At 34.4% G+C, this 15,071-nt stretch overlaps 1 protein-coding gene across 1 annotated transcript; it reads right to left on the minus strand.

The window, feature by feature from the left end:
• Positions 1-1,300: 1,300 nt before the first annotated feature.
• LOC310932709 (lipid droplet assembly factor 1-like) lies at positions 1,301-3,173 on the minus strand. The gene is made up of 5 exons (XM_083896047.1): positions 3,066-3,173; positions 2,778-2,877; positions 2,518-2,686; positions 2,261-2,403; positions 1,301-1,971 (listed from the first exon to the last, which is right to left on the minus strand). The coding sequence occupies exons 2-5, from the start codon at positions 2,868-2,870 to the stop codon at positions 1,849-1,851; spliced, it is 528 nt and encodes a 175-aa protein (XP_083752173.1). The 5' UTR covers positions 2,871-2,877; positions 3,066-3,173; the 3' UTR covers positions 1,301-1,848.
• Between the last annotated feature and the right edge of the window lie 11,898 nt (positions 3,174-15,071).

Below are 15,071 nucleotides of genomic sequence, written 5' to 3' on the forward strand. Positions count from 1 at the left end.
TATCACCTCCATTAAAGATTTTATGAGAATCACCCTTTAGTGCCACTTGTTATTGAAGTGATGCAATCCTGATGAGTAAAACTGGAGCTTTATTACTGTCACTTGGATATTTTTTTTCAGTGATGGCTGTTCTCTATGTTCATCTTAAATTTTAAAGCTATGTGTACTGAAATTAGTTTTCTATGATTTGTTCGGCTATGACGGAAAACCAGTGGTTTAATTCATATTTTGCATATCCATTGTCGATCTCTTAATCCATCCACGACAGGTCAACCCAGTATATTGCAGGGCCACATATACTGTAGAGGCGAACAATCATTTACTTGCACCTACTGGCAATTTAGGGTGTCCAGTTTAACCTCTGCATGTTTTTAAACACACAGGGACTTTTTACATTACACATGTAATTAAATGAGTTGTTATATTTGTTGGTCTCAAAGATCCCTGTAAGCCATTTCCAATTTTTTTGTTTGTTTGTTTCAACTTGGCAAACCATGCAAAGGTTTCCAATGGTGCATATGGCAAGCTGTTTTGACATTTAATAGCTAGACTGGATATGCATTACAGATATCTGTAATTCAATTCTTCCTATCCGCAATTACATTCTTCCTAGCATCAATGGCCTTTTTCCTATCCACAATGTCATTCTTCCTAGGACAAATGACGTCATTTGCCATGCATGTGTATTGGGCTTTCAGTTTCAGATATCCACAATGACATTCTTCCTATCCGCAATTACATTCTTCCTAGGACAAAAGACGTCATTTCAGTGCGGTTACATTACAAATAAAGTAAATGTTATTACCACGAGTAACAATTGGATTGAAGATATCTGAAACGGGAGTTTCTCCTCGTAAGAATTGTATTGCAGATATCCAGAATGTAATTGTGGATATCGGAAATTGAAAGCCCAATACAGATGAATGCCATAAGTGACTTCATTTGTCCTAGGAAGAATGTCATTGTGTATATCTGAAATGCACTTTTTGACTAGGACTAGGAAGAATTGAATTACAGATCTGTAATACATATCCAGTCTAACTATTAAATGTTAAAACGCCTTGCCATTGATTGAATTGCATTCACAGGAATATGTTTTATTTAAGATGCTTTCGTTGATATCTTTTGTATGGTAATTTCTAAAAATTCAAAAAGAACACATTGCTCAAGGTTATCGTCAAGGTTTCTTTTTTTTGTTTTTTTAAAGACAGAATACCACAGCAAAAGTTCATTTTCATGAGCTTTTATTGAAAGCTTGTATTACAGATGCAAAACATTGTGCTCTTTTAAAAAGGTGGCAGCAAACACAGTAACATTTAACATTGTGTCGCAGTGCATTTTAAAAGGAAAATCACACTCAGTAACAGATGTGTTTACATATCTTTACACATCATTCTCTTAAATAGAAAGGAGATACTGTATATATGCACATATATCGTATAATACAGTACACCATAAATAGGTCAAATAAATATATGTATGATAATACAAATATGCAATCTATGATACAATTTGGTGGCAGTTGAAAGGGAAATTCAGACTTTGTACACTTCCTGGCCCCCCCCAAAAAACAGTCAAACATTCATTTTTCTTTATCGTAGCCAACAGCCACAAAGACACATATTAATTAAACGTAGCTACTGCTCAGTTTCAATGTAGTAACAGCATTAATAATTGACATCTTCTGTTTACTAAGCTCGGAAAATCGATTACAACAGCAATGACTCTGTTTCAAATCTGTACCATTTGAATCCCGACCACCTCAACTCAGAGGTGCCTATTCAAGGCTCCTGTATGTTTGAAGGGGAAAGTTGAGAGAAGAGGAAGAGAACTGCTACAGCATTTCCCTCACTTATCCTTCTCCTGGTCCTTCTCCTTCTTCTCCTTCTTCTCCTGGTCCTTCTCCTTCTCTTGGTCCTTCTCCTTCTCCCCTTGGTCCTGGTCCTTCTCGTTCTCCTGTTCCTGGACTTGCTGTAAGAGCAGAAAATAAACTAGTGTGAGACGTTTACTATCTATGTGTTATATGTGTTGTAGTACACATGTATTACTGTTGTAGAGTTTTGGCTAGAAGATATAGATGGATGTTGCACACATAATCATAGAACCAGGTCATGTTCTAAGTGAGAAACTGTGATGATGATGATATTCACCCAACTCGACATCTTAAAGCTGCAGTACGTAGGATCAATTGATAATAGATCGCTAACAAAAAATACTAACATATTGGGATCACAACAAAAAATGACGAGAAGTTCATTACCTTTGTCAGCTGTGGATAACACAGGAGGATGTTGGAGATGGAGGTATAAAAAGCCATCAAGATGAATGAAACAGTGACAGAGAAGATTGCGAGGCCCGAGAGCACGCACAGTAAAGTCAGCGTTCCCGCAAACAACACGAACACTGAAAGAAAACGTCAGAGGACAAGTGTGTAGTGACTTAAAACAACAAATTAAAATAAATACAATAGGTGCAGGATCACAAAACAAGGGCTGATTTTGACACACAAACACCTACCCTCAAAGAAAACAAAACTCACTACCGACATAATAACGGTGACAAGCGCAAAGATGAGGAAAAGACCCACAGGCAGAGCAGCCATGGCGGTGAACAGCATCACGGCGAGAGCTAAGAAAGGATGGCTGCTGAGGTACAGTCCACATCTCGAATTCATCGCCTGTGATATCTGAAGAAGACAAGTGGTCATGTCAGGTGGGAGGAAACGAAGGAAGTAAAGCAACACATTAAGAGCAGCTGATAATAATAGCAGGGGTTACCAGGGGCTGTGAGTCAACATAGAGACGTTTTATCTGCGTGGACCATCTTTCCTGCAGCTGCTGGAAGTCAATCACACTGCTTTTGTTCTCCATCTCCTCCCTGCGCGCGAGGAACAACACCAGAACACCTAAGTCAGTCATTACCCGGTAATGCTTCAAAACAGTCAGATCTCCCTTTGGAGTCTTATTACAAAAAAGTTAGCATTTGCAGAGTGAGCTTCCTTGACTACAACAAATATCATATTTAACTGTACTTTTTGATAATTAAGCAAAATTCAAAGTACAAACCTGAACAACCTGGTTCGATTTTCTCGCTTTAAACTGTTTACCAAGAATGTTGTGTCAAACAGAAGGAAGCAGAAGCTTAGCTACAACAACACACCCTTTCAGAAACACTCCTTCCTCCTTCCTCCTCCTCCTCCTTCCTTTCTGTGTCAGAGACTCCAAAATGCTGGCTGATAATAACACTGCCACCTACTGTTCACTCAACAGCACCGCACAGGACAACACACCACACTGTGGGGGTACGTCCTCAGCCAAACTGGGTTTCCAACTGACAACCTTCTTGCTGTGTGGCAACAGTGCTAGCCACTACACCACCGTGTAACCCGGGCTGAGATTACTGTCATTTCCAGTATGTACAATTGAGGTGAAATTAATTTCATTCGGCACAGATGACACAGATTGTGTGCATTCAATTATTCACACTTTTTTGAATTTTCAAACTAGTAAATGGCTTATATTGCTTATAATTTTGAAGTCAACGATGAGGAAATGTAAGGATGTTGTGTATGAATAATGTAATACTCAGTGGGAGTGCGAACACAATTCGAGGTAGACAGATAAGTCAGTGTAGCAGCTCAATTGGTACAAATGTTTATTTAATTAGTCCAAAAGTTCATGCGGAAGTTTATTCAAGAGTTCACTCATTTGATTTCCTGTTAAATATATTTAATATTTAAAAACAGCAAACAGAAATTGATTCAATTTTCTGGGCTAAAGCATTGTCACAGTAGTAATAGATGTTCCTTTTTGCTGCTTATGAATATTTATCTCTTCCATTCCACCATTTTTTTTCTATTCAATATTTTTTTGGGCTTTTATTCAAAATATGTATGTGTATATGTGTTCTGTAGTGCTGACACAAAATGTAGATGAGGAATGAGATATAGGTTTATTAATTTGATGATAAACTCTTGTGTTTTATTAAAAAGAGGAAAACAAAAAAACGAAAACTGGCTTAATATATTGGCAAATGAACACATAAATATGACACCATATCGGTATCATTTGTCCTCTCATGTTAGTACATATCAACTCGTAACTTTTAAATGTTAACAAATGTCCGTTACATTTAAACCATTGTCCAATAAATTCAAATTCAAGTTTCCAGGAGGTTGTGGATTCAATTCCTGGCTCTGCCAGTCTGTATGTGTCCTTGAGCAAGACACTCAACCCCATGTTGAAGCATGTGAATGAAGTAGTATTTGTACTTCGTTACAGTACAACACTGTGAGTGTGTGACGCCCTGTGACACACGGACAGTTTGACAGTGAGACAGAAGTGTTGAACTGAAGCCTCAGCAGTAGTTCTCCAGAAAACCCAGTAGAGGGAGATCCCAACTCACGTCCTTGCTGTCACAACCAAACAGCTCCTTAAAAGTAATGGCAGTGCTTTCTCCCTCTCTGCTCTGTGCTGCTATTAAATGGCATCAACAAGATTCCAGTGCAAAGACTGAGTGATCGGAATATATAATGAGGGAACTTCACCAGCACCGCTGATTACTTCTTTAATCAAAGATGGGGATTGCTGGTCTTGCCACCACCACTGGCCACAAATTGAGTTTATCCTCTTGAGTATTGAGGACAGTATTTGATATATGTGAGAACATTAGATCTAAGGGGCGAGGAAAACAGCAATGTGATCTTTAATGAACCATACCAAGTGAGAGAGCGAGAGAAGCCTTCAGCACCAGTGATGACAAATTTATTTGGACCCTTTATTGTTGCAGGCCATTCTAATTAATCACTCTCTTTTGTATTGGTTGCGGGAGAAGAATTTGGTGATGGAGAGAGGCAGAGAGGCTGTATCCACCTCTCTGGACTGTTAAACACAACAAACCCGGTGAACTCAGGCATTCAGGGCCGTGAGCCAAATAATGGCGTGCACTTTCTGCACATGCAATAAGGAATTCACTGTAATTAGGCTCTACATCTTTCGTGTCCGTCTCTTAGCATTCCAGGCTTTCATCATGTCATGTCTGACTGCTGACCAACACGTCAGCTAACAAGGCCTGGCTGGACATAAGATGCTCATTCCTGGTTTTGGTGAAAGCTTCAGGCTCTGGCACAGCTGTAAAATATCCATATCCATTGGTTAAACAGGTGGTGTTCCATACTGCGGATACCGATTGATTCTGCAGCTGTGAGTCGCTGCTGAGTTTCTGTGTCTTGTCTTTCATGTCTTTTCTGCTGCTGTTTTCATGCTGCAATGTTGGACGCAACATCTGGGAAGAATGCAATGGACAATGGACTGGGGGGGCTGTCCAGGGTGTGCCCTATGTCAGCTGAGATTAGCACATTAGCTTCCTCCACGACCCTCATGTGGAGGATAAAGTAGATGATAGATGGATGAAATAACTATAAGTCCATGCCTAATAATGGTAAAAGCTAGTAAGAGGCAATGAGTCAAAAGATGTTTTTGAAACAGCTCTCACGTGTAAAGAAAGGCTGCTCCACAGTTTAGGAGCTGGCTTCAACAGAAAAGCCCTCTATTGCCTCTGTTCCCTGAGCCGTTATCTCGGCACGTGCAGGAGCAGCTGTTCGGCTGACCTCAGAGCTCTGCCTTGAGTGTGTGGCTTGAAGAGCTCTTCAGGTGCACGTGCCAGGCCATTACAACACTTGAAACAAGCAATAAGACCTTAAAATGACTCCCAAAATAGACTGTGTAAAGAAGCTAGAACACGAGTGATAATGCTCTCTCCATTTTGTCCCTGTCTGAAGGTGAGCAGCAGCAGTTTGGACAACCTGCAAGCCTCAGAGAGCCGACCGGTCGAGACCAATGTAGAGGGAATTACAGTAGTCCAGTGGAGACGGCATGACGGCGTGAACTGCACATTATTAATGTGTCCCATATAGCTGTGGCGCGACGATGTGTTTGAGTGTGAAATTGACTGTGCGATATATCTATCTACCTGCACGTGCCGACGGAATGCGGCTGAAATGTGATTGATGAGCTGTCACCACATTCCAATTCGCATCTGCTGATTGTAAACACTAATCATTGCAAGAGGAGGGGGACAGGGGGCGGAAATTGGTCAGAATTTCCCCTGCGTTAACCAATGCATGCACATCCTCCTCTCGAGTGGCTTCCAATGATATCATGTGTTACATGAGTGACATCTCTTCCTCACCAACACTGGGACATGGCATTTTTCCCCCCTTATTTTGACTTGTCACATTAGATACATACACCCCTCCATCACACTGTGAATCTCTAACCACCTCTCTCGACTTCTCTTTGTAGTTTCGCTGGAGTCTGACAGCCAGCGACTGGCCACAGGGAGAACCGAATTCATTTGGATTCTGGCCTGTGTCAAATAGGATAGCTGTCAATGTCAGTGGTTGTAATTTTGCCAGATGTACGGGGTCATTTCCAGGTCCAGTTTGGTGGCTGGGGAACGCTAGAGGCTTTAAAGAGACCTCCCTGGAGGGAGGTAAAGGGCGCTGTGGATGATGGAGAAGGAGCACACACACACGGGCAATCACCCACACACACACACACGGGTTTCCATGACTTCAGAGGACATTATAATGACTTCATTAATTTCCGAAAAATAACCTCAGCCTGACTTTAATGCATGTCCTCATCTTTAAATGTAGTAATTTATGTTATGAGGACTTGATTTGATTTTTGACCCAATAATGCAACACACACATTTTGGACAACATACTAACATATGATTTTTTTTGTCAAATTTTGGACAACATAGTATAGTATGACGTTTTTGTCAAATTTTGGACCAGAATTTTTTTTTTTTAAATTGTCAAATTTTCGACGACATAGTATAGGATGAGTTTTTTGTCAAGTTTTGCACCAACATTTTTTTTTTCAAAAAAAGATGTCAAATTTGGACGACATAGTATAGAATGACATTTTTGTCAGATTTTGGAACCAAAATTTTTATTCAAAAAATGGTCACATTTTGGAAGACATAGTATAGTATGAGGTACTACATAGTATAGTATGACGTTTTTGTCAAGTTTTGGACCAAAAAACAGTTTTTCAAAAAAAACTGTCAGATTTTGGACGACATATAGTATGACATTTTTGTCAGATTTTGGACCAAAATTTTTATTCAAAAAATGGTCACATTTTGGAAGACATAGTATAGTATGAGGTACTACATAGTATAGTATGACGTTTTTGTCAAGTTTTGCACCAAAAAACTGTTTTTCAAAAAAACTGTCAGATTTTGGACGACATAGTATAGTATGCCGTTTTTGTCAAATTTTGGACCAAATTTTTTTTTCAAAAAATGGTCACATTTTGAACGACATAGTATAGTATGACGTACTACATAGTATAGTATGACGTTTTTGTCAAGTTTTGCACCAAAAAACTGTTTTTCAAAAAAACTGTCAGATTTTGGACGACATAGTATATAGTATGACATTTTTGTCAAATTTTGGACCAACATTTTTATTCAAAAAATTGTCACATTTTGGACGACATAGTATAGTATGATGTTTCTGTCAAATTTTCGGAGGAAAGTGTTGCAAGGGTCCACGATTGGTGTAGTGGTTAGGGCTCTTGCCTTTGGATCACAGGTTCTCTGGATCAAACCCAGGATGCAGCACTGGTGTCTCGTAAAGAGTTTTCATGGACAACGTAGTACAGTATGACCTATCGGACCAAACAAAAATTCCTCATAAAATTGTTAGATTTTCGACAACATAGTATAGTATGATGTTTTTGTCAAATATTGGACCAAAACAAATTTTTCAAAAAAATGGTCACATTTTGGACGACATAGTATAGTATGACGTTTTTGTCAAAACATTTTCACATTTTGGATGACATAGTATAGTATGTAGAACTACATAGTATAGAATGACGTTTTTGTCAAGTTTTGGACCAAAAACATTTTTTTCAAAGAAATTGTCACATTTTGGACGACATAGTATAGTATGACGTTTTTGTCAAGTTTTGCACCAAAAAACTGTTTTTCAAAAAAACTGTCAGATTTTGGACGACATAGTATAGTATGACATTTTTGTCAGATTTTGGACCAAAATTTTTATTCAAAAAATGGTCACATTTTGGAAGACATAGTATAGTATGACGTACTACATAGTATAGTATGACGTTTTTGTCAAGTTCTGGACCAAAAAACTGTTTTTCAAAAAAATTGTCACATTTTGGACGACATAGTATAGTATGACATTTTTGTCAGATTTTGGACCAAAATTTTTATTCAAAAAATGGTCACATTTTGGAAGACATAGTATAGTATGAGGTACTACATAGTATAGTATGACGTTTTTGTCAAGTTTTGCACCAAAAAACTGTTTTTCAAAAAAACTGTCAGATTTTGGACGACATAGTATAGTATGACGTTTTTGTCAAATTTTGGACCAAAATTTTTTTTCAAAAAAGTGTCACATTTTGGACGACATAGTATAGTATGACGTACTACATAGTATAGTATGACGTTTTTGTCAAGTTTTGCACCAAAAAACTGTTTTTCAAAAAAACTGTCAGATTTTGGACGACATAGTATAGTATGACATTTTTGTCAAATTTTGGACCAAATTTATTTTTTCAAAAAATGGTCACATTTTGGAAGACATAGTATAGTATGACGTACTACATAGTATAGTATGACGTTTTTGTCAAGTTTTGGTCCAAAAAACAGTTTTTCAAAAAAACTGTCAGATTTTGGACAACATAGTATATAGTATGACATTTTTGTCAAATTTTGGACCAACATTTTTATTCAAAAAATTGTCACATTTTGGAGGACATAGTATAGTATGATGTTTCTGTCAAATTTTCCGAGGAAAGTGTTTCAAGGGTCCACGATTGGTGTAGTGGTTAGGGCTCTTGCCTTTGGATCACAGGTTCTCTGGATCAAACCCAGGATGCAACAATGGTGTCTCGTAAAGAGTTTTCATGGACAACGTAGTACAGTATGACCTATCGGACCAAACAAAAATTCCTCATAAAATTGTTAGATTTTCGACAACATAGTATAGTATGATGTTTTTGTCAAATATTGGACCAAAACAAATTTTTCAAAAAAATGGTCACATTTTGGACGACATAGTATAGTATGACGTTTTTGTCAAAACATTTTCACATTTTGGATGACATAGTATAGTATGTAGAACTACATAGTATAGAATGACGTTTTTGTCAAGTTTTGGACCAAAAACATTTTTTTCAAAGAAATTGTCACATTTTGGACGACATAGTATAGTATGACGTTTTTGTCAAGTTTTGCACCAAAAAACTGTTTTTCAAAAAAACTGTCAGATTTTGGACGACATAGTATAGTATGACATTTTTGTCAGATTTTGGACCAAAATTTTTATTCAAAAAATGGTCACATTTTGGAAGACATAGTATAGTATGACGTACTACATAGTATAGTATGACGTTTTTGTCAAGTTCTGGACCAAAAAACTGTTTTTCAAAAAAATTGTCACATTTTGGACGACATAGTATAGTATGACATTTTTGTCAGATTTTGGACCAAAATTTTTATTCAAAAAATGGTCACATTTTGGAAGACATAGTATAGTATGACGTACTACATAGTATAGTATGACGTTTTTGTCAAATTCTGGACCAAAAAACTGTTTTTCAAAAAAATTGTCACATTTTGGACGACATAGTATAATATGACATTTTTGTCAAATTTTGGACCAAAAAACTGTTTTTCAAAAAAACTGTCAGATTTTGGACGACATAGTATAGTAGGACGTTTTTGTCAAATTTTGGACCAAATTTTTTTTTCAAAAAATGGTCACATTTTGAACGACATAGTATAGTATGACGTACTACATAGTATAGTATGACGTTTTTGTCAAGTTTTGGACCAAAAAACAGTTTTTCAAAAAATTGTCAGATTTTGGATGACATATTATAGTATGACTTTTTGTCAAATTTTGGACCAAATTTATTTTTTCAAAAAATGGTCACATTTTGGAAGACATAGTATAGTATGACGTACTACATAGTATAGTATGACGTTTTTGTCAAGTTTTGCACCAAAAAACTGTTTTTCAAAAAAACTGTCAGATTTTGGACGACATAGTATAGTATGACGTTTTTGTCAAATTTTGGACCAAATTGTTTTTTTCAAAAAATGGTCACATTTTGAACGACATAGTATAGTATGACGTACTACATAGTATAGTATGACGTTTTTGTCAAGTTTTGGTCCAAAAAACAGTTTTTCAAAAAAACTGTCAGATTTTGGACGACATATTATAGTATGACTTTTTGTCAAATTTTGGACCAAATTTATTTTTTCAAAAAATGGTCACATTTTGGAAGACATAGTATAGTATGATGTACTACATAGTATAGTATGACGTTTTTTTCAAGTTTTGCACCAAAAAACTGTTTTTAAAAAAAATTGTCACATTTTGGACAACATAGTATACAGTATGACATTTTTGTCAGATTTTTGACCAAAATTTTTATCCAAAAAATTGTCACATTTTGGACGACATAGTATAGTATGACGTACTACATAGTATAGTATGACGTTTTTGTCAAGTTCTGGACCAAAAAACTGTTTTTCAAAAAAACTGTCAGATTTTGGACGACATAGTATAGTAGGACGTTTTTGTCAAATTTTGGACCAAATTTTTTTTTCAAAAAATGGTCACATTTTGAACGACATAGTATAGTATGACGTACTACATAGTATAGTATGACGTTTTTGTCAAGTTTTGGACCAAAAAACAGTTTTTCAAAAAACTGTCAGATTTTGGATGACATATTATAGTATGACTTTTTGTCAAACTTTGGACCAAATTTATTTTTTCAAAAAATGGTCACATTTTGGAAGACATAGTATAGTATGACGTACTACATAGTATAGTATGACGTTTTTGTCAAGTTTTGCACCAAAAAACTGTTTTTCAAAAAAACTGTCAGATTTTGGACGACATAGTATATAGTATGACATTTTTGTCAAATTTTGGACCAAAATTTTTATTCAAAAAATTGTCACATTTTGGACGACATAGTATAGTATGACGTACTACATAGTATAGTATGACGTTTTTGTCAAGTTCTGGACCAAAAAACTGTTTTTAAAAAAACTTGTCACATTTTGGACAACATAGTATACAGTATGACATTTTTGTCAAATTTTGGACCAAAATTTTTATTCAAAAAATTGTCACATGTTGGACGACATAGTATAGTATGACATTTTTGTCAAATTTTGGACCAAAATTTTTATTCAAAAAATGGTCACATTTTGGACGACATAGTATAGTATGACATTTTTGTCAGATTTTGGACCAAAATTTTTATTCAAAAAATTGTCACATTTTGGAAGACATAGTATTGTATGACGTACTACATAGTATAGTATGACGTTTTTGTCAAGTTTTGCACCAAAAAATTGTTTTTCAAAAAAACTGTCAGATTTTGGACGACATAGTATAGTAGGACGTTTTTGTCAAATTTTGGACCAAATTTTTTTTTCAAAAAATGGTCACATTTTGAACGACATAGTATAGTATGACGTACTACATAGTATAGTATGACGTTTTTGTCAAGTTTTGGACCAAAAAACAGTTTTTCAAAAAAACTGTCAGATTTTGGATGACATATTATAGTATGACTTTTTGTCAAATTTTGGACCAAATTTATTTTTTCAAAAAATGGTCACATTTTGGAAGACATAGTATAGTATGATGTACTACATAGTATAGTATGACGTTTTTTTCAAGTTTTGCACCAAAAAACTGTTTTTAAAAAAAATTGTCACATTTTGGACAACATAGTATGTAGTATGACAGTTCTGTCAAATTTTGGACCAAAATTTTTATTCAAAAAATTGTCACATTTTGGACGACATAGTATAGTATGACAGTTCTGTCAGATTTTGGACCAAAATTTTTATTCAAAAAATTGTCACATTTTGGAAGACATAGTATAGTATGACGTACTACATAGTATAGTATGACGTTTTTGTCAAGTTTTGGACCAAAAAACTGTTTTTCAAAAAAACTGTCAGATTTTGGACGACATAGTATAGTATGACATTTTTGTCAGATTTTGGACCAAAATTTTTATTCAAAAAATGGTCACATTTTGGAAGACATAGTATAGTATGAGGTACTACATAGTATAGTATGACGTTTTTGTCAAGTTTTGCACCAAAAAACTGTTTTTCAAAAAAACTGTCAGATTTTGGACGACATAGTATATATAGTATGATGTTTTTGTCAAATTTTGGACCAAAATCTTTTTTTTCAAAACATGGTCACATTTTGGATTACATAGTATAGTATGACGTACTACATAGTATAGTATGATGTTTTTGTCAAGTTCTGGACCAGATTAATGTTTTTTTTTTTAAATTGTCAGATTTTGGACGACAAAGTATAGTATGACGTTTTTGTCAAATTTTGGACGAAATTTTTTTTTCTAAACATGGTCACATTTTGGACGACATAGTATAGTATGAAGTACTACATAGTATAGGATGAGTTTTTGTCAAATTATGGAGCAAAAAAATGTTTTTCAAAAAAATTGGCAGATTTTGGACGACATAGTATAGTATGATGACTACTTAGTATAGTATGATGTTTTTGTCAAATTATGGAGCAAATAAATGTTTTTCAAAAAAATTGTCACATTTTGGATGACATAGTATAGTATGACGTACTACATAGTATAGTATGATGTTTTTGTCAAGTTCTGGACCAGATTAATGTTTTTTTTTTTAAATTGTCAGATTTTGGACGACAAAGTATAGTATGACGTTTTTGTCAAATTTTGGACCAAATTTTTTTTTCTAAACATGGTCACATTTTGGACGACATAGTATAGTATGAAGTACTACATAGTATAGGATGAGTTTTTGTCAAATTATGGAGCAAAAAAATGTTTTTCAAAAAAATTGGCAGATTTTGGACGACATAGTATAGTATGATGACTACTTAGTATAGTATGATGTTTTTGTCAAATTATGGAGCAAATAAATGTTTTTCAAAAAAATTGTCACATTTTGGATGACATAGTATAGTATGACGTACTACATAGTATAGTATGACGTTTTTGTCAAGTTTTGCACCAAAAAACTGTTTTTCAAAAAAACTGTCAGATTTTGGACGACATAGTATAGTATGACATTTTTGTCAAATTTTGGACCAAATTTATTTTTTCAAAAAATGGTCACATTTTGGAAGACATAGTATAGTATGACGTACTACATAGTATAGTATGACGTTTTTGTCAAGTTTTGCACCAAAAAACTGTTTTTCAAAAAAATTGTCACATTTTGGAAGACATAGTATAGTATGACGTACTACATAGTATAGTATGACGTTTTTGTCAAGTTCTGGACCAAAAAACTGTTCTTCAAAAAAATTGTCACATTTTGGACGACATAGTATAGTATGACATTTTTGTCAGATTTTGGACCAAATTTTTATTCAAAAAATGGTCACATTTTGGACGACATAGTATAGTATGACATTTTTGTCAGATTTTGGACCAAATTTTTATTCAAAAAATGGTCACATTTTGGAAGACATAGTATAGTATGACGTACTACATAGTATAGTATGACGTTTTTGTCAAGTTTTGCACCAAAAAACTTTTTACATCTTTTTTTCAGATTTTGGACGACATAGTATAGTATGACATATTTGTCAGATTTTGGACCAAAATTTTTATTCAAAAAATGGTCACATTTTGGAAGACATAGTATAGTATGACGTTCTACATAGTATAGTATGACGTTTTTGTCAAGTTTTGGACCAAAAAACAGTTTTTCAAAAAATTTGTCAGATTTTGGACGACATAGTATAGTAAGACGTTTTTTTCAAATGTTGGATCACATTTTTTTTTCAAAACATGGTCACATTTTGGATGACATAGTATAGTATGACTAACTAAATAGTATAGTATGATGTTTTTGTCAAATTATCGAGCAAAAATTTTTTTTTCAAAAAAATTGTCAGATTTTGGACGACATAGTATATATAGTATGACGTTTTTGTCAAATTTTGGACCAAAATCTTTTTTTTCAAAACATGGTCACATTTTTGATGACATTGTATAGTATGACGTACTACATAGTATAGTATGACGTTTTTGTCAAGTTTTGGACCAGAATAATGTTTTTCAAAAAAATTGTCAGATTTTGGACGACAAAGTATAGTATGACGTTTTTGTCAAATTTTGGACCAAATTTTTTTTTCTAAACATGGTCACATTTTGGACGACATAGTTTAGTATGAAGTACTACATAGTATAGGATGAGATTTTGTCAAATTATGGAGCAAAAAAATTTTTTTCAAAAAAATTGGCAGATTTTGGACGACATAGTATAGTATGATGACTACGTAGTATAGTATGATGTTTTTGTCAAATTATGGAGCAAATAAATGTTTTTCAAAAAAATTGTCAGATTTTGGACGACATAGTTTAGTATGATGGTTTTGTCAAATTTTGGACAACATAGTATAGTATGATGTTTTTGTTAAATTTTGGACCCATACATTTTTTAATTTTTTTTCTTCCAAATTTTGGACGACATTGTATAGTATGACGTTTTTGTCAAATTTTGGACCAAACTTTTTTTTCTAAAAATTTTTCAAATTTTGGAGGACAAAGTATAGAATGACGTTAGTGTGAAATTTTGTACAAAAACCTAAAAATTAAAAAAGTGCCAAATTTTGGACCAAATTTATTTTTTCAAAAAATGGTCACATTTTGGAAGACATAATATAGTATGATGTACTTAATAGTATAGTATGACGTTTTTGTCAAGTTTTGCACCAAAAAACTGTTTATAAAAAAAATTGTCACATTTTGGACAACATAGTATAGTATGACATTAATGTCAAATTTTGGACCAAAATTTTAATTCAAAAAATTGTCACATTTTGGACGACATAGTATAGTATGATGTTTCTGTCAAATTTTTGGAGGAAAGTGTTGCAAGGGTCCACGGTTGGTGTAGTGGTTAGGGCTCTTGCCTTTGAATCATAGGTTCTCTGGATCAAACCCAGGATGAAAAATGGTGTTTCTGTA

This window comes from Microchirus variegatus (assembly GCF_963457635.1).
Source record: "Microchirus variegatus genome assembly, chromosome: 10".
Classification (NCBI taxonomy): domain Eukaryota; kingdom Metazoa; phylum Chordata; class Actinopteri; order Pleuronectiformes; family Soleidae; genus Microchirus; species Microchirus variegatus.

Coding starts and splice junctions, on each gene's coding strand:
- LOC310932709 (XM_083896047.1), bottom strand. CDS start 2,870: ATGGAGAACAAAAGCAGTGTGATTGACTTCCAGCAGCTGCAGGAAAGA. Junction 2,687..2,777: donor ATGTTGACTCACAGCCCCTG/GTAACCCCTGCT, acceptor TGTCTTCTTCAG/ATATCACAGGCGATGAATTC. Junction 2,404..2,517: donor GAGTTTTGTTTTCTTTGAGG/GTAGGTGTTTGT, acceptor GTTTTCTTTCAG/TGTTCGTGTTGTTTGCGGGA.